Below are 18,346 nucleotides of genomic sequence, written 5' to 3' on the forward strand. Positions count from 1 at the left end.
AATGGGCTTCCGTAGTTTTAAACATTACCATTTAAAATTAATTTTGATTTGCATTCAGTTTTCCATAAATTTTATATTAAGACACCTCAAGCATATCAAACATCAGTTCATCCCCCATACAGTGGTGAAGTGTGGGGAGCAATTTGGGCACCCTGGGTTCAGTGGTTAAGTAAAAATCCAATTAATTTTCTCCATAGATAACACTAGGTGATTGAGCACTTATGGCTTACATGGTCCTGAAATTAGAGCTGCAACAATTAGCTGATTCATTGATTAGTCGATGAAAATGGATCAGCTCCTATTTTTATGACTGAACAATAATTTTAGTCATTTATAAGCAAAAATGTAAAACATTAGTTGGTTCCATCTTCTAAAATTCTAAAATGTAAATATTAGCAAACTGTGTCTCTTTGGGCGTTGGAGTGTTGGTCAGGTAAAACAAGACAATTGAAGATGTCCCCTTAGGCTGAGGGAAATTATACCAACCTTTACTTTCAGAATATAGACTAAATTATTAATCAAGAAAATAATCAGTAAATTTATCAATATTGAAAATAGTCAGTTCCAGCCCTAGTTGAAATACCTCCAGTTGTACCAGCAGGAAAAAAGATGTTTTTTTTGTCGAACTGGGACTGATGTTTTTTTAATCAATAACCAATTTGCAGATGATTTTTTGTGGTTTGTAAGACATCGGAAAACAGATGAAAATAACCATCACAATTTTGAGAGCCCAAGGTTTTGTTGTCAAATGTCCAACTAACAATCCAAAACTCACAGAGATTCAGTTTGCTATGAGGTCAGACAAGGAGAGGTAGCAAATTAAGACATTTGAGAACCTGAAGCCATCAAATGTTTGTCAAAACATAAAATAGTTACAGATTAATAATTGACAAATGGAAGCATCTCTAGTCGTTGGATAAAAAGTGGAAGCTACAAGCTAGTGTACATAAAAAGGTGGGAAGTTAACCACGACTCCCGAAATGCATTTTGGCAAGAAACATCTAATTATATAGCGTAAACTGTGTGCCGCACAAATGTGCCAATGACTAATCTGACTAATTGTTGATCCATCCAAATGGGCTTTCTATAAGGCTTTATATTCTGTTTGATGCAGCTATACACAGTCGCAAGAGGTCACCATATTTCTTTAAATAGCGACGGTCGGTGGTTTGGATTCTAAAACAGAGATGACATGCAAAGTCGAGAGAAAATTAAGTATTTTTGCAAGAAGAAAACATGGAAAACCAATCTGCATAAACAGGTGGACGTAATTTAGTGCAAAGATATGTAAAAGGGATGAGATGAAAGATGGACACAAACAGAAACCCTCGCTAAAATCATGTTGCTGCTTAGCTCCTCATGAGAAGAGTAATTTGTCACCCGGTTTCCAATTTTTGAGGCCCCTCGTTCTCTTGGATATTACTCTCCTCCTATGCTGAGCTCCTGCCAAAGGCAACAAACACACACATTCATTTGAATTTCCAGCTGCTCCCCGCTCTCTGGTATATGCTGGGGAGATCACCACCAAAAAGCAATTACAATACTTATACCACTGTTTCCATCAAAAAGTCTGTAAACATCTCGTGCACAAACACGCAGACACAAGAGATGCAATTTGTTCACTTTAACTGTTTTTAGTACTTCCCCAGAGCAGGTACTGCTGCACACACAAAACATACAACAATAATGCAGACACGTTTGTTTCACTAGTTATTTGCCTTAGGGCTGAAAGTAACAATTATTTTGTCATTATCAGTCGATTAATTTTTTTGGTTAATTGATGAATCATTTGTTCTATGAAATGTCAAACGAAAATGTTTGTTTTGATTTTTTACCAGCCCGAAGAGATTTATTCAAATATCTCGTTTTATTCATCCAGCAGTCCAAAACCTAAACATATTCTCATATATGACAAAAAATAAATACAAATCTGCAGATTTAAGGAGGAGAAACAGTGAATATTTGGCATTTTGCCTATCAGTTTTCAACTAATCAATTAAGTGCTTCAAATAGTCTTTTATTATTCACACTGGCATGTTGTTGTGTTGTCTTTATGAAGACATAGCTCCTCTGTGACTCTTGCTAATCTTATTTTACAGTGACTGTTATATAAAAAGCAACACTCTAGTAGGGAAGAGTCACTAAAATGTAAAGTTATTACTTTCAGCTAGCATTAATTAATTCTTTGGCCACTTGGGGGCAGCACAACAAGCTGTCATCACAAGAATTATCAACCTAGCCTAAACTTCAGATTACAAATGCATCAGTATGCAGTTCCCTATGTACTCACAGAAGATATGGAGCAACACTTACATTCATTTGGAGTTGACCTGACAAAAAAGTCCAAAATGTACTCACTTTCTAACTCTGTTTTGGTCTCCACCAACTACCAATGGGAGTACTTGTCTCTTTATTAACTAGTCGCTAACTTTGTATGCAGTTTGGTGCTCAAACCAAAACATTAAGCTGAAAGATGCTGTACAAATACCACGACCAAGTCCAAATTGGCATGCAGGTGATGCACCAATCCTTCCCATTAAGTTCTGTGGAAAACAGATGCTTCCAAAGACCATGCACAACTAAAGTCAGGTGACGTAGTATGAGGGGTTATAAGTCCATGCAGGGTGGAGTTTAGGGATGATGGATGGGTCAAACAAACACAGGACTTTCACCAACGTTGATTTATTTTAACGTACTTCAGTTAACAAATATTTAAAGGGGCTCTGTGGAAAGTCTGGGTTGTGCTGGAAGCCGGCTGTTAATTTATGTGACCAGCGAGACGAGCTCTGGTCTCATCCTTTTTGGACTGTCAAGGAAAATCCGACCTGAAAATCTTTCTCAAAGAAAAGTCCAGCAGCATTAAACAAAACACCCACAGGCTTGTATAGACAAACCAGAAAGGTCTCATTTTTTTAACTTCACGTTACAATCAGCTCTCATATTGTCAATAAAAATATGATTAATACACGCAAATTGCAACAGTTTGTAACCTAGAGCCCCTTTTACTTCAGTCATGTACATCAACATTCATCATCAATGTCTTTTTCTAAACATAATTAAGTGATTTTGTTGCCTTGATTAAACCAAACTGCAGCAGTTGCATGGTTACTTCTGTTACCATGATGACGAAGGTCACCTGATTATGGATTATTATTATTGATTATTATTGATATTATTGATCTGCTTCTCACAAAAGTTAATGGGAAGTATTGGTGTATCACCTGCACACAAAAATAGGCAATGGCATATGACGGTCGCAGATTGATGGGTTGTTTAAATTACACACTTTACAATTTGATCCATTAATATTAATATTGATCCGAGCAACCTGAAAAACACCTTGAAGTGATCAAACTTTGGCTTCAGGTGAAGAGACGCACTTATGAGTGCCTGAGATTTGAGAGTCAGTAGATAACCTACAGGGGCTCAGTGAAAGTAAGCACATCACCTGCACGTTTGAAGCGATGGCGTTCCAACTAAGAGATTTTGAGTTGTTTGGGTTTGTGCAGAGCTGGAAGTTTTCTCTTGGCTTTACGTTGTCAGAGACAGATGGAGCCAGAGACTATGTTTACCCTGGTCTTTCAGCTTTGATATGCAGATGGGAAGTTCACAGAGAATGAGTGATGCTCTTGTCTGGCTGAGCTGCGTCGAGGCCAGAGAGTAAACACAGTCCTTAATGGTCAGGAGACGGGCACGGTGACTCACATACAATTATGAGGACGCATTGATTCCCTTCATTTACTATTCCAATTTACCTGGATTTAAGGTCAAAGTTTGTACTTTTCCTGCCTGATCAATCCAGTGTCTCGAGACTGCAGAGGTCATGACTGAGCAGGCAGTCGAGGTCTGGAGAGCTTTGACACGGTTATGGGGAAAGAAGCAGAAGGGAAAGCTCTAATGGACTTTATTGTGTGATTCTGTCAATCTCTGTTAAGTCGCTTCCTCACTATTCATCTCGGCAGTAAAAAAGAGAAACTGGGCTATGTTGGTATCAACTTTATACTTAATACATACACACATATACACTTAACTTTTATATATTTATATATTATATATATTTTTGCCTATTGAATGTAATCAGTTAGCTGACTGGTGGGCTTTTGGTCTTGTATGCATATCTATTCTCTTTCAAACGAAATTCAAAAAAGACATCTCTATTAGCTTCCCCCACAATTCTCTGTCTCCTTTTGAATATGATGGTGTGACGAAAGGATGTGGAACAAATAGCATTAGCTCTATGATGTTGCCTTATCTAGGTCATGATATAACCAGCCTATCTCTGAGTAATCCTCTTGTGGCTGACACTGAATGAAAGGAATAGAATAATAAAGCATTCGATTGAGATGTCAAAACAGTCTGGCAGAATGCTATTGGGGTGGAAAGCAGGGTTTGATAAGCGCTGATGCCTTTGTTTAGGCAGCTGGGAGGGAAAAGATGGACGTGTTAGCGCAGAGCTCTGCTTATATTTGGGAGCGTTGGGGTTTTCCCTATTCTCTCTCCCCCCTCTCTCTCACTCTCTCTCTCTCCCTCTCGCTCGCTCTCTCTCCCTCTTTTGCTCTTTCCCCATGCTGCCTCTCAGACAGCTTTGATCACAGTACCCTTTGAAGCAGTGTTCCAAAATGAAAAACGAGGAGAAAGCAGAAGTCATCGCAAGTTCACGCCTAAACTTCCTGCAACTACTTGCAAAGTGAACATCTTCATCACAGCCTAAGCTCTGTAGGACCTGTGGAAATTATTAATGAGAAAATAATAATTGGACATAAATCATTAAAGCCATAAATCATTAATTGCAAGGCCGTAATCTGTTGTTACCATTGATAGGCGAGTGCACATAATCAGCAGATCATCCTTGAAAGTCCTTACCTAACATTTTCTGGCCCAGACTATATCTCTTTGCAAAACAAAAGAGCAAAGCAGCACCCTTGGTTTGCCAGTTACCCAGGATGATACAACAGTATCAGTTACATTGCAGAAAAGGTAAATCTTAAAGGAACAGCCATTTTGGGAATTACATCTTTCTGTTCGACTCACAGTGAGATGATAAGATCATTATTAGTTTTATCACCATCTGTCCAGTGCAGACATGACTCTGGGAAATGTTTAGCAGACACAAAGACCAGATACAAGGATGCAACCGCATCTAGCTGTGCCAAAAGTGACAATATGCTGTAAGCCTCATTTCAAACAGGAGAGACTCATTAATTCTGAGTGAACATCAGATGAGAGATACAAGTCTCTGGCGATTAGGCCCCATTGTTATGTCCATTATATTTTAAGAGGGGAGGTGAATAGGAAACCCCCCTGATGGAGCCGAGACACTGAAGTGCTGGTGATGGGATGGGGATGATTGGGGTCGAAATGATTTTGCACTGAAATGAATGAGTCTGATTGGTTATGGTCCAATCCATGTAGGCTACACCTCGATACCCACAGGACTCATAAGATCCACTGCCAACACCTTGGTGAAAGACACCACAGGACACCCGAGAGCTCCTGTGTCCATGCCTTCACAGGTCAGAGCCAAGTTTGATCCGGATAATGGAAATTTGGAGGCAAGTGACGCCTTGAGCTCTATGTGACATTCTTCTGGCCAGGGGGTGTATTTGGTCTGCAGCGGACCCAAGGTTTCCCAGCAGGACATTGCTTCAGATGATGATCAGTGCTTTTCAATACAGCTGTTAGTACTTTTTAATGTTTTGGCTGATCAGTGTTTACTGAGACGATCTAAATTGGTCAGCCATCAGAGATTTTTCCAGACCTTTATAATGAAGCAGCTGTCCTTCTAAAATCTCTGGCTGTATGAGACCATTTTGGGCGAACCGAGAGCAGGACTGGTTCGTGGTAATATGAGATTGGTATATGATATTGATGATGATGTCAGTTTGTCAGTTTGGATTAGCTGAAACATACTGTTCATAGTCTATACAGTACGTGTGACTCACCAAATATACAGACGCACATCATCTTCCAAGTGCCAAGTGGGTTACTGCTCAATGAGTTACTGGCCTATCATTGTAATGGCTGCCTTGACACTGTTTCAGCTACAGTACAATTGAGAGAAGCAACTACTGTCAGCCAACGGGGCTGAAGGGAGAGTAAAGATGTAGGACATATACGAGGGACGCCATGAGAATGCTGCTCCTAAGCTACCGCCTCATCAGTAATCTCTCCTGACAGGCTTCTGTGTTATCTAACTACTTCTTTGAGATGATTGAGAGAGCGAGAGAGAGAAAAGATAAATAAAAAAGCAGATAAAAGAGACGAAGATAAAAAGAAAAAATTACACCCGAGGAGAAAATAAAGGAGATATTACAGCCTGTCCTACATATCAGCTGTACTAATGACTGCTGGAGTTCTCTCTGTAATAACCTGAGTAACCACAGCACCACAGGGGTACAACATGAGTTTCACCCCAACCAGCTGAGACTTCTGTAAGTCTGAAAAATGTAGCAAGTAATTGTAATCGTGCAGTGTGGTTCAATTTAGCACCTGCCTTAATTACAAAAGTAAGTCTGAGCCCCATAAATGAAAGAGAGGGTTAGGAGAGTTTTACCAAAGACTAGGTGCAGGCTAAATTAGCTGTGAAACTAACAAATGAAGGCAATTAGCCAGCTAGCCTTGTGTCTGCCTGCACAGTCTAATTGAGAAACCAGGCCATAGACTATCTGGAACAACTCAACAGTTGCTTTAACTTTTCCTTAATCTGTTTTTACCGACAGTGGGCCACATTTAGGTAATTCTGATATGAGTAATTGCAGTGGAGAAAGCGTTTGACAGAGCCTTTGTGTTATTTGTCTTTGTTCTCATTTATGTAACACAGTATGATATTTATCAAGACAACTGCAGATATATAAACACCAGAAAACCACAACAGCTTGATATTAAAAGAAATTACTTTCCCGTTTGAACCAAATAATTAGAATGATCCAGCAGCCCCTCTAGTGAGCACAAGAAGGTAGTGTGTCCCCTCAGAGTTGCCGTAAGGCAGGATTTGCTGTTGTTTTTGACATGAGGGAAAACATGAAAAAAGGTTTTCTGCTGCTCAGTCCACAAACATTATGTCTCCATGTCCGATTTATTATTTTCTTATCAAACCTGCACAGTCAGGCGAACACAAGACCCTTGGTTAAATTTGTGGCAGTTGTGTTGTTGTGTTGTTATTCACAGTTTTTATTAGATTTGTTTCCTCAGTGTAACTAGCCGGCTTCTGAGGCTGAACACAGCTGACTTATGGACATGTGCGGAGACAAAGATGCTTTTGCCAGGAGTTTTCTCAGATGGGTGAGACAGTTCGAGGTTGCCATCAGAGCGACAGTGGGACTCGATGGTTCACTGTGGGCATAATCATATGCAATTTTGGCAGACCTCGCCCAACACTACCATGCAGGCTTTTTGCAGGTATTATGTGTAGTTGTCTGGCAGATGAAAATATCAATGGCCAAAATGTCAGGTGGGAATATGCCAAATGAATAAATAAATTCATTAATAGCAATTAAAAATAATTAGTGCGACCTATGTTGCCAAAACCAACTTATATATAAACTTGTTTATGCAAAAGTTTTGTTTTGCCTCAGCTGCTATGACATTGAGAGATTCACTGAGTGTTTAGTCATGAGAAGAAATCTTTTTCTCTCAGTCCGCAAGGGCTTCATCCAAGTAGTCCCCAGCGATCTGCCCACGATTTCTGCCTGAAAAAAAATACACAGACAGTGGTCCTAAGCAAGGCATTAGATTCGAAAGCTGCATACACCAATAACAAGCCCCACGCTTTGGCTCAACAGCGGTTAAAACGACATCAGAAATGTTAAAGGTGAAGCAGACATCCCTGGACCAGTTTTATAAGAAAAAAATCAGGCAGTCAAGTACTGAAACCAAGGCCAGCAAGACCACCGAGAAGCACCAAGCTCCTGCTCTGCATGAAATGGAAGATGGAAGAGATTCAAACCAGAAGGCAGGAGGAGTTCAACTTGGTGGACGATCACACCGGGATGCCTCGCTAGCAACATGACACCAGCAATGGGGTTTTTTGACATGCATAAAATTGCTCGTCACTGGCCAGGCAAGTCGCACACAGCTCTGCTCCACAGGCACACCATGCACACCTTTGGGGCATGAAAAGATGAACAGAATAGAATAAATGTGCTGCACTATTTGTGACAGTTCAAGGTCCAGTTGTTGTTTTGTATGGCCCCAATTTTGTAATATTAACGACAATAACGGCCCTCAAAATGAAGTCTTGCCTAAACTCTGATTCACATTGTTCAGAATGGCAGAAAAATATGGTGAGGAGAGACCGCAAGCGTGAGACTAAAAATGGAGAAATGAAAAGAGAACAAATAAAGGGACACAGAGGAGAAAGAATGGGGGTGTAAGTGAGGCGTAAACAAAGAGGACAAGAGAGGAGAGAGGATGATGAAGGGAGGTGGAGCCGTGAGGAGATGAAGAGAGATGTGGATGGAGAGGATCAGACAAGGATGTAGGATCTTAGAACGAGAGGAGGGAATAACAGTTCTGTAACTCCTGCAGATGACTGGGGAGGCCCGAGAGATCTGTTAATGTGATGCAACGCCTTCTCTTCTCTTGTCTCTGTCTCTGTTTCTCTTTCTATTTGTTTTCTTCTCTGAATCTGCAGCTTTAGTGCACTGTTGGTGAAGCATACTGCTCTAAAATTAGTACTAACACACCAAAACACAGAACAGCATCTCACCCCGGCAGTGGCCATCCATCTCCTCGTGGCCAATACTACAGAAACAGCCGCCCAGTGGCACCAGCCAGTCTCCATCCGCACCACAGTACAATTTGGGTGTGTCCCTCTCCTCTGCGTTCTCCACACATGCACCCCTCACTTCCACCAGAGAGGACGAGTCCATATGCGGCACTGTGTCAGGAAAAGACGCCAGGTTCCTTAAAGTCGCCGGGCAGCGTTTGTAGAACACCTTATGTGGAAGAACGGGAAGTTAAAGGTTCTGCCAGTCTTGTGAAAGAAAAAAAACTGACAAGTTCATGGCTATAGTTCATGCAGACATAAGTCAGACCCTGCTGTTCACTGACCTTGACAGACACAAGGGCGATACAAGCTCCCACATCCTGGAAGGCCAAGTAGAAGCCCTTATGTGTCACCGGGCCCACCTCCCTGACCTCGGTGTTGAGGCGAAGAACGCGATCGCCAAGATCTGTCTGTGTGAAACTCTCGTCTGCTGCGATGGTGTCCACCTTAAAGCCAACAGATAACACTTTATTAGCACAGGTCACTGCTACTGAATAATAGCAGTAGCACAACAGAGAACTCCAATACTGATCTGATAAATAGGGATGCAATTTCATGGTATTACAATGATATAAAAAGTGACAGCTATCAAACCAAGTACAAGGTATTGAATTATACTGTATATATAAATATAGGACATAACAGTCTGTAAAATTACCCATCTTCTTTCATTCCTTTTAAGGTAATTGTAACTAATAATAACAACAGTAATAATAATTGCTAGACTGTGATACTGTGATATTTGCTGATTTACTGAGTTATTATTCTGTCAAAATCTCATATCAAGGCAACCCTGCCGATAACCCTGCCGATAACCAACCTTGGCGTAGTCAGTAGGCCGAAACCGTGTGGCTGCAGAGAGCGATTCATCTGTCTGCAGGTAAAAGAGGTTGAAGGTTTCCTTACAGGTACCAGACACCCAAGGGATGGAGTTGCAGTCTCTCAGTGTGAAACGCAGCTCTACATATACCTGTGTTAAAACATAGAAAATTGATATAATGATCACAAACTCATTAGACATTACTAATACAGCTATTGAATGTTTTGCAGTCTGATACTTGAGAATTTATCCCATTGGCCTAACAAAGGTGTTTTTCAGGTCAAGGACCCCTCAGCTGATACAAAGACATAGCAGGGACTTTATATCAGCTACTACTAATCATATGTTGGAATTTATGTTCATGTGTATTTTCAGACACATTTAAGATATTTTCAAACAATTTGGCGGCACCTTTGCAGTAACTCTGGGGACCCCCTGGGGGTCACGGACCTCCTGTTGAAGACCAAGGGCCTTACATTTCTAATAGAGGTATAAATGTCAAAATAACAATAAAAATAGCTTTATGTTGAGATATTATATGAATAACAAGCATCATAGCAAAGATTTATTAATAATTGATCATGATAGGCAAAAACAAACAAACATTAATGGAAACGATAGGAGACAAGCCATGAGAACGGTTTTATATTTTCATTTTCTGCTATTTTAACTGCACAGGCAGGTCATGTGAAGAAGCCTAGCTAGACTCAGGGTTTTTAGCAGTTTGTGACACAGCTCCGTTTCAGACATAATGAGCAGGTTAGAGAAGAAATCCTGCACCTTCTTTGTTCATCATGGGCTCTTCTGTATTGACTTCACAGGAGATGAGCCCCTCTCTACCAGAGTAAAGTCGTGTATTTCTTCACAGCATATCTGCCTGACATTTTCCTCCTCCCCTGATAGGCCACACAGATGACTGTGTTCCCTCCAGTTAGTTTGATACTTTCCCAACTCTGAGACATCAGGGACAACCAGGCCCTGTTTCAAACTGCATTATTTGACCCAAATATCAAGCAAGGACTTTTGAACAAGGTACAGTGTGTGTCTGAGGAAGTGTGATGTGGTCCAGACCCTCTGTGCAGCCTGCCGCTGGATCCATCCAGACCGTAGCCAGTTGTTCTGGTTTGGCTCCATTACGTGGCAAACCTGGAAAGTGTGGATAGGTCTGTTCTGCTCATCCATCTCTGTGATAGCGTCCCACTGTAAAAATATAGGAAGCAAATATGAGCATATGTGTGAAAAGCAATTGCCTACAATGTGAAAGCATGAAAAACAAAGACATCTAAAAAACAATTTAATTAAATCTTTTCTTAAGCGAGCACTAGTAGTTTTAACCTACAATTTATTTTTGTAAATATTCAGTTATGGCTTATATAAGTATGTACTAGGCTGCAGATTAACCATACAAATATGAATATGGAGATTATGTTTGGGGGTGCCAATACATGCAGCCAGTAATGATCTGGTTTTAGAGCTGTTCCATTAAATGTTCAACCTCTATTGCATGTGGCAAGACTTAATTTCTATAGAAACATGACGTTTGAGAGACACCGTTAGTTTCACTGATGTTTTCAAGCTGTTGCATCAGCCAGACTCTCATTTGTCTGCTCCGCTTTAACGGTGTGATGATCAGAGCTTCAAAAGCCCTAATTTTTATTGACAGATCTTCTTTCTCACAACTCCTGTGGCAATAAATGGGCAGCAGAGATCGTGTCAGTTACACAGCTGGACATGTAATCACAAGTCAAGAGCATGAGTACGTGATTCTGCTTTGTAAAGGACATACTGCAGGAAATGACAGCATGTAAAACATTATGGCTAAGCTATTAAATCAAAATGAAGACAAAACTGTGGAGGTTGAGATGCTATAAGCCAGTGAAAAATCTCTCCCAGATCTTTATAGTGTCCTGTGACGCCAGGAGAGAGACATGAGGAGGAAATCAGCCCACAAAGGTGGGCGCTTATGCCCCCTCTTTAGCCTCACAGAGACCAAACCCAATGGTACGTTTGTGTCTTCCTCATCAACAAGTCCGAAATTTCCATGGCAAAATTCATCACAAAGTTACAGAGAGAAGCTGAATTTATCCTGTCTGCAAACAAGAGCAAAAAGCATAATTAATGCCTCTCCTCCCTCAGTTTCTTTTTCATGGTTCTATATTATCTGATGTTTTTGTCACATGAATGAGACTATGAAAAAGAAAACCAACTGAGAGCAAATACCAGATATACAAAAGAGTTAGGTGACATTTCTCGGCATAACAAGTTGAAAAGGATCCCTCGTACTCTCCCTGTAGTGAGGACAGTGGATTTATGGGATGCTGAGGGCTACCAAAAATACTTGAGTATGTGGGCAAAAGAAGGCTACATATTGTATCTCGGCCACATCTGGAGAAACCCTCAAAATGGGAAAGGCCATATCAGCCAATTAAAATGTTTACCAGCCACAAAGGCGTCGGCTGGTAATGTTTTCAGTTTGTGTGTCTGTGTGTGTGTGTGTGTCCTCACAACAAAATGTTATACTTATAATAATGTAGTAATAACTACTGTATAGTCATGGGTTGGATTGTGAAAACATTGACAGGCATTGGGGTGATGATGATCTAGTTTTGGTCTGTAGGTGCTGTCTTTCCAAGATCCATTCCCCGATTCCGGATTTGAAAGCATGTCGCTGTTCATTTAAAACATGTGCAACTGTCCCCCGGTGGCCTCCTCGCTGTTCTCCACAATGCTACCTCCATGGTTACTGCAGAATTGAGGACGTGAGAAAGTATAAGTAGCTAAATGGAAAGCACTTTGACTGCCTATTGCATTCATTCTCACCAGGTTGGTACCTACATTATGTAATTATGTACCTGGGGTATGGGGAAATGAATGGGGTGTTCAATAGGAGAAAATTAGACATTTTTGCTCTCATGACAGAACTTCTAAATCACACAAATGCATAAGCACACACAGTGTGGCTGCACAGTCCTTAATGATGAATACCTTGAGTGTGTCACACACACAGAGATCCAATAAAGTTAGATGACGGACTGAACGAGGTGAGCCAAGACAACTGAGGTAGAGTGTTCTCTAATATAAATGATTAAACAACACTTTAACCTTGACTGGAGTGTGTGCAAAAGCAATTACTCTTATATTAATTACTCTATCTAAATTAGCTCTATGTGACACCCAAGGGCTAAATGATTAATCAATCATAATCACATCCTCTTTCATTTGGAACTCCAGCCAGCCAATAATACCATGCCCGCACCTTTATGATGTTAAGTGGACTCTGAGGTAGTATGTAATCAAGCACATATCATTGCTATGGGAAATATCCAAGACAAATGAGGAGAATTTTTAAATGGAGAAAACATCTTGGTTTAAGATTCACCTCCAGTTTGTAGGCTGAAAGAAAAGACACATCATGGTGATAAATATCGCATAATTATGCATGATTAACTAATGTACTGTATATGCCTGTAGGATGGGGAGTGTAATTGGGAAGAGACTCCCCATACGACATCTTTCCAAAGTAACTCGGGCTGACGTCTGCTCCTGGGGTATGTATGTACCTGCTCGTGGTGCTAGAGGTTAGAGGGTTTGCCAAAGCCACATGGATTAAAAGAACTTCATTGGCATGGCAATCCATCCAACAGTTGTTGAGATACTTCAGACTCAACCAAACAAAATGGTCGACCAACTGACTGCAGCTTTGCCGATAGCATGGCTAAATAGCCTATCTAAGTCAGACATTCATTCTGAGTTCACCCAAGTGAGAAACCCGACTGGTGTTGTACGACTGCAAGGCCTCTGCAGTGCTTTGCCTCATGCCATTTCTCATATTTTCTGCTATAAAAGTGGAAATACTTTAGAAGTCATAGAAAGGAACTGTAAGGTTAAAAAGAAGACTCTCGCACTTGAGAGGAGAGGACTTTCTTTAACATACAGACTCTACATTCTGTCATTTCAGTGCCCTCCTTCCTGACCAGAAACAGAAACTCTGTGTCTTTAAAGGGCGCAGGCTTTCTGGTTTGCATAAGATCAGCATTAAGTAATTGAAGCTCCATTATGCATACAAACAAGAGAAAATGGTAATTTGTCACTCTCTGTGCCTCAGTGTTCTAAAATGCCCCCTTGGGATGTGGCATGGTTCAGAGCAGAGAAAACAAATGCAAACCCCGAGTTTGAAAGATGAGCTGCAGCCCACGCTCTCTGAGGCAATCAGATATGCACCTACTAATCGCTTTGCCTATTAGCCCCGAGCTTCGCAGACTGCAGCAGACACATACCAGGTTTACTTTAGTACAAAGGTGTAGAACAACTTAATGCACTGACACTAATGCCTAACATGAAAGTGCATTTCAAGGTTTTCTGAAACTGGCCTGTGAAAAAGGCTCACTGTTGACTTTGTTTTGAGGCCGCCCTGTGATGATATACAGGTACACTAGATCTGGACAATTACGGATGATGCAAAAACAATTCTTAACTTCCTAGTTTGGCATCTTGACCCTAGAGTTTGTGAAAAATTTCCTCACTTAATCCAAAAAGCAATTAACACAGTTCATCTTAGTACAATGACACTCAGACTGCGATTAGACCTGCCCCGATGAGCGCTCCTATTGACTTTTGCTTGTCCAGGTGCACTTTCTCCAGGTGCAGAGGACTTTTAACAAAGTTTGCAACGATTAATGACTACATGACTTCGGCGTCTGCATACAGATGGCGATTTGGAGGAGAGAGTGGGAGGATCATGGAAGACTTCATCATTATTGCCAAGTAGATGACCATTTACTTCAAGAGTCTCAGTCCCTCTTCACACTTGAAGTGGACAGACTCATAGCAGCAGCTGAGTTTACATCGAGTCCTCACGGCAGCCATATTAATGTACTAGAGTGGAGCTGAGTGGATTGGTACTCTGGTACTTCTGCTGTGTAACATCCTTGAGAGTGGAAAATGATTATCTGGGGTAACTCTATAGGCAAACATACTGCACACTTGTGTTGTTCAGAGACATTTGGATGTTTCTTTTTTACTTGTAGTAATATTTATTAAGTATGATTTTTCTTTCATGCATGTGACAGGAAGCTCTGAATTACTTTGTTTTGTCGCTACTGGCCAACCAACTTTAGCGGTGCTTTGCGGCTAATATTAGCCGATGCTCCTACCCTGACAGTGTGGCCTGATACAAGTGCTGCAACTGCACTGTTGGACCTCAGTTATGTGGGACTGTCATGGCCAACTCAGTAATTATGATGTAATTGTTTTATCCTTGATGTAAAGAAAAGCACAGACTCTTGTAACCCTCAGTTTGAAGTGTGCCTTTTAAAAAAAACTCAATTTGCAGGGCCATGTACCCCTAATACATCATCCTACCCCTCTATCCAATCAATAATCAGGATGCCCTATCCCTAGACTTGAACACACAAAACAGAGAGGTAGGGCTCAGTGGTAGGAGGAAGGGGTGTGTTAGACTTGGGCCTTAGTTGCAGTTGCCAAGCCCTACCCTTGTGCAGAGACGTTCACCCGTGTTCAGTTTCTAAATCTACTTGTTATGACAATTTATTGTTTTTTTACTTTCCCACCATGACTCCCGGCAGCTTAAGGTCTGCACTGCGCTCCTGCCAGGAATCTTTGACAGCAACATAGTCAGTGTCAAGTTGTTATGAAAGCTGTTCATCGTTCTTGCCTTGCAGATAAAGAGATCATCTTTCAGATCAGTGACGGCTGCATAATGACCAGGTTTACTAGCATGAGCCTCTCCTTTCACTTGCTGTGGGGTGACCTTGTCTCAGAGACAACATTCAGTTGTTAAGTAATTGTCGTAGTGGCATCATCTGCTGGAAGTAGAGCTAGCAAGATCAGAGCTTTAGATTCATTTTTAGTCTATATTACTTGCCTCAAAATTGGTGCTGTTTTTATCGATAATTTGATGCTAATTTAGCACTTTAATGCCACGCACTTAGACCTATTAGTAGAGCTTTTTGCATTTGGCTATAACCTGAAAACTACAGAAAGTGATCATTTTAATAAATTCTACTCACATACTGACATTGAGCAATTACTTCTTCAATGTCTCAGTAACACAGAATATGGGTGACGCTGGGGGTGAATACGAGACAAGCATTTTTCCTCACTGTAGGTGGAAGTGACTTTGAGTCATCCGTGTTTAAACTCTCATCACAAAAGCTGCAGACCAAGCATGTAAAGATGAGAACCTCTGCCAGCTTCATGGTCAGAAGAGCCACATTAATCCTGTAGTCTTACGATTGATAGCAGTCATAATCAGCTGTGGTGTCCAAAATTCCTTTAACACCTGAAACATTCTGTTCAGGAAGGATCGGTTCAATAACCTTTAACTACGTAGTGTCTTCCTGCAGGACACCAGCACTAGATCTTTGACTCGACTTCTAGTGCCATATGAAACTCTATTAATGATACTGCATGAACATAAAGTAAAAGTTTTCAGTCATTTTGGTCATATTCATAAAATAAATCCCTTTGATAAATATAATGCAGGTACACACTGCACAGGAACACACTGCTGTGACTATCCAACTAAAATTGTAAAATATGTCGCCTCCAGGATGAACAATGAGCCCCAGCGCTCATTCTTCATTCACAACCACATGACACACAACTACAGACAAACACCTGTATTAGCTTAAAGGTACAATGTGTAATATGTAGTGGCATTAGCAAAACATCCATATCGATTGACTTTGAAAGAAGCTTGACACACACTGACGTTCCTTGACCTGTTGTGGCCACAGTAATTATTAAGTCAGTAAAGGAGTCCACATGTGGAGGAGGTCTGGGACGGATGGTTGGGTAAAACAAGAGCAGGAGACTGCTGTTTGTGTCCAGTGTGAAACCAAATATAAACACCACATACATAACGTCACATAGGTACATTTAGAAATGAATTCAATTGAGTAACTTAGTTATGTTAACCCAAACAACAATGTTCTCCTAAACCTAACTAAGTAGTTTAAGTGCCTAAACCTAACCAAAGTGTTACCATATGCTCCAACAATCATTTTGTCTTGGGAATGGTGACATATGATGTTTTGGGAGTGGCAATAGTCAGCTTATTCAGTCGTCCAGGTATGAGGATGTGTAAAAGGAGACGCATACAAGCCAGGTTTTGATCAGAAAAAGTGTGATTTAAATGAAGACAAACGTGTTTTTGCAGCGTAATTCCTGTTTACAATGATTTACATAATGTCTAAAGAAATTAATTAAAACATATTATTGGGTGCACCTTAACGAAAAAGTTCGGCGTACCAGTGCAAAAAGATAGCCCTGATATGTGTCGGCCTAACATTGGAGAAATCACCTGTATTAAATGACAGACCAAGATGGATGGTGGTGTGTGATAATATGTGTGAGAAATAATGTGGAGCTCCCCCTTGAGGTGAAATGAGTATCGATGTTTCACCCACTGAAAAATATATGAGGATGTTAAAAAAAACTCTCACACACCTACCAACACTGTACAGATAGATACTGTTGTGCTAACAACAATGGTGGAGGCACTCAACCTAGCTAAGAGACGTGAGGTTTTGATTAAAACAAGACAATTTGTCATTGTCAGACTAAAGGGAAGAAAGAGAGAGGGGCGTTATGAAAATATCATTAAATCTCTGTAGTCGTGATGAATTATTGATTTGATGTGAATCTGGGTGGTGCCGTTGTGTTTTTGTTCAACCAATTAATGCCGATGTCGCTCCCCATAGCAAAAAGAAAAAACTGTTTCGGCTGTGTGCAAGGGAGGAGAAGCTGTTTCAATATTGGTATTTGGCCCTGAAAATATCTCAGTATTTTCTTTCTATTTATTGGTTTTGCTCCAAAGGATTTATTACACTTTTAATAATAGCCTGAAAGCGCAAACAGTCCAGCTACCACCTCGTGTCCCGAATTAGACACAACATCATGGAAAAATGATTGTTGCTCAGTCCCATTTGTAAGAATGAAATCTACAGCAGCACCTCTTCAGGCTTTGCCCTATTTGAACTATATGCTACAATTAGATAAGTTTAATCTCCAGATATGTTAAAGGCTTGATCAAATCTGAATTCATCGCACATAAACACTGTCACATTTGATCTATGAAAAACACCAGTGGAGACTATTGTTTTAGATTAAGTCTGGCCTTTTGTTTACTGAACTCTCTGAGTGTTGCTTGTGAATTCTTAACAATATTGTATTTGAAGTTAAGTCTGCGTTCTTCATGAATAGAGTTGAGATAAGTGATTACACAGGTCATCATTAAAAGCTTTAAGGAACTGGTAGAAATCTGGTGGAGTGTTTACAGGCCGTTATAAGTATATTTTGCCCTTAATCATTTTCAGGATATGTTTATTTAGGACATAGAGTAAGCCGGTTATTCATAATAACATTATCCAAGCTTCAGCTCGCTGTCTGCTGTTTGCTGCTGAAGGCGTGTAAACAACTCCTCAACATCTCCGGGGTCTGTTTCCTCAGGTGTTCAGTATAAACCCACTTTAACTCACATACGTCAGGTAAAAGTATAACAGTGTTAAAATACTTTGTCTTGCATTCAAAATAAACGATAAAAGTATTATCAAAATTAAATGAACTCCCTCTGCAGTAAAATAATCCCTGTGGCTGATATATTATGACATTTCTTTTAGTTTTTTAATACTGATGCAATGATGTGTAAGCAGCATTTTACTGTTGTAGCTGGTTGAGACAGAGCTAGTTTATCTGCCGTAGACACAGTCAGGTCAGATAAATCTGAGATGAAATGA

General features: G+C 40.5%; 1 protein-coding gene across 1 annotated transcript in view; it reads right to left on the reverse strand.

Moving 5' to 3' along the window:
- The window catches only part of LOC311263087 (ephrin type-A receptor 6-like), a 55,460-nt gene that overhangs the window by 26,676 nt on the left and 10,438 nt on the right, over positions 1-18,346 (reverse strand). The window contains exons 3-6 of the mRNA XM_084362958.1: positions 10,659-10,787; positions 9,588-9,737; positions 9,052-9,213; positions 8,708-8,936 (exon numbers count right to left, since the gene is read on the reverse strand). Coding sequence (XP_084219084.1) covers positions 8,708-8,936; positions 9,052-9,213; positions 9,588-9,737; positions 10,659-10,787 — 670 coding nt within the window. The remainder of the gene's footprint in view (positions 1-8,707; positions 8,937-9,051; positions 9,214-9,587; positions 9,738-10,658; positions 10,788-18,346) is intronic.

The sequence above is a fragment of the Pagrus pagrus genome, assembly GCF_965226575.1.
Source record: "Pagrus pagrus genome assembly, chromosome: 1".
Lineage (NCBI taxonomy): Eukaryota > Metazoa > Chordata > Actinopteri > Spariformes > Sparidae > Pagrus > Pagrus pagrus.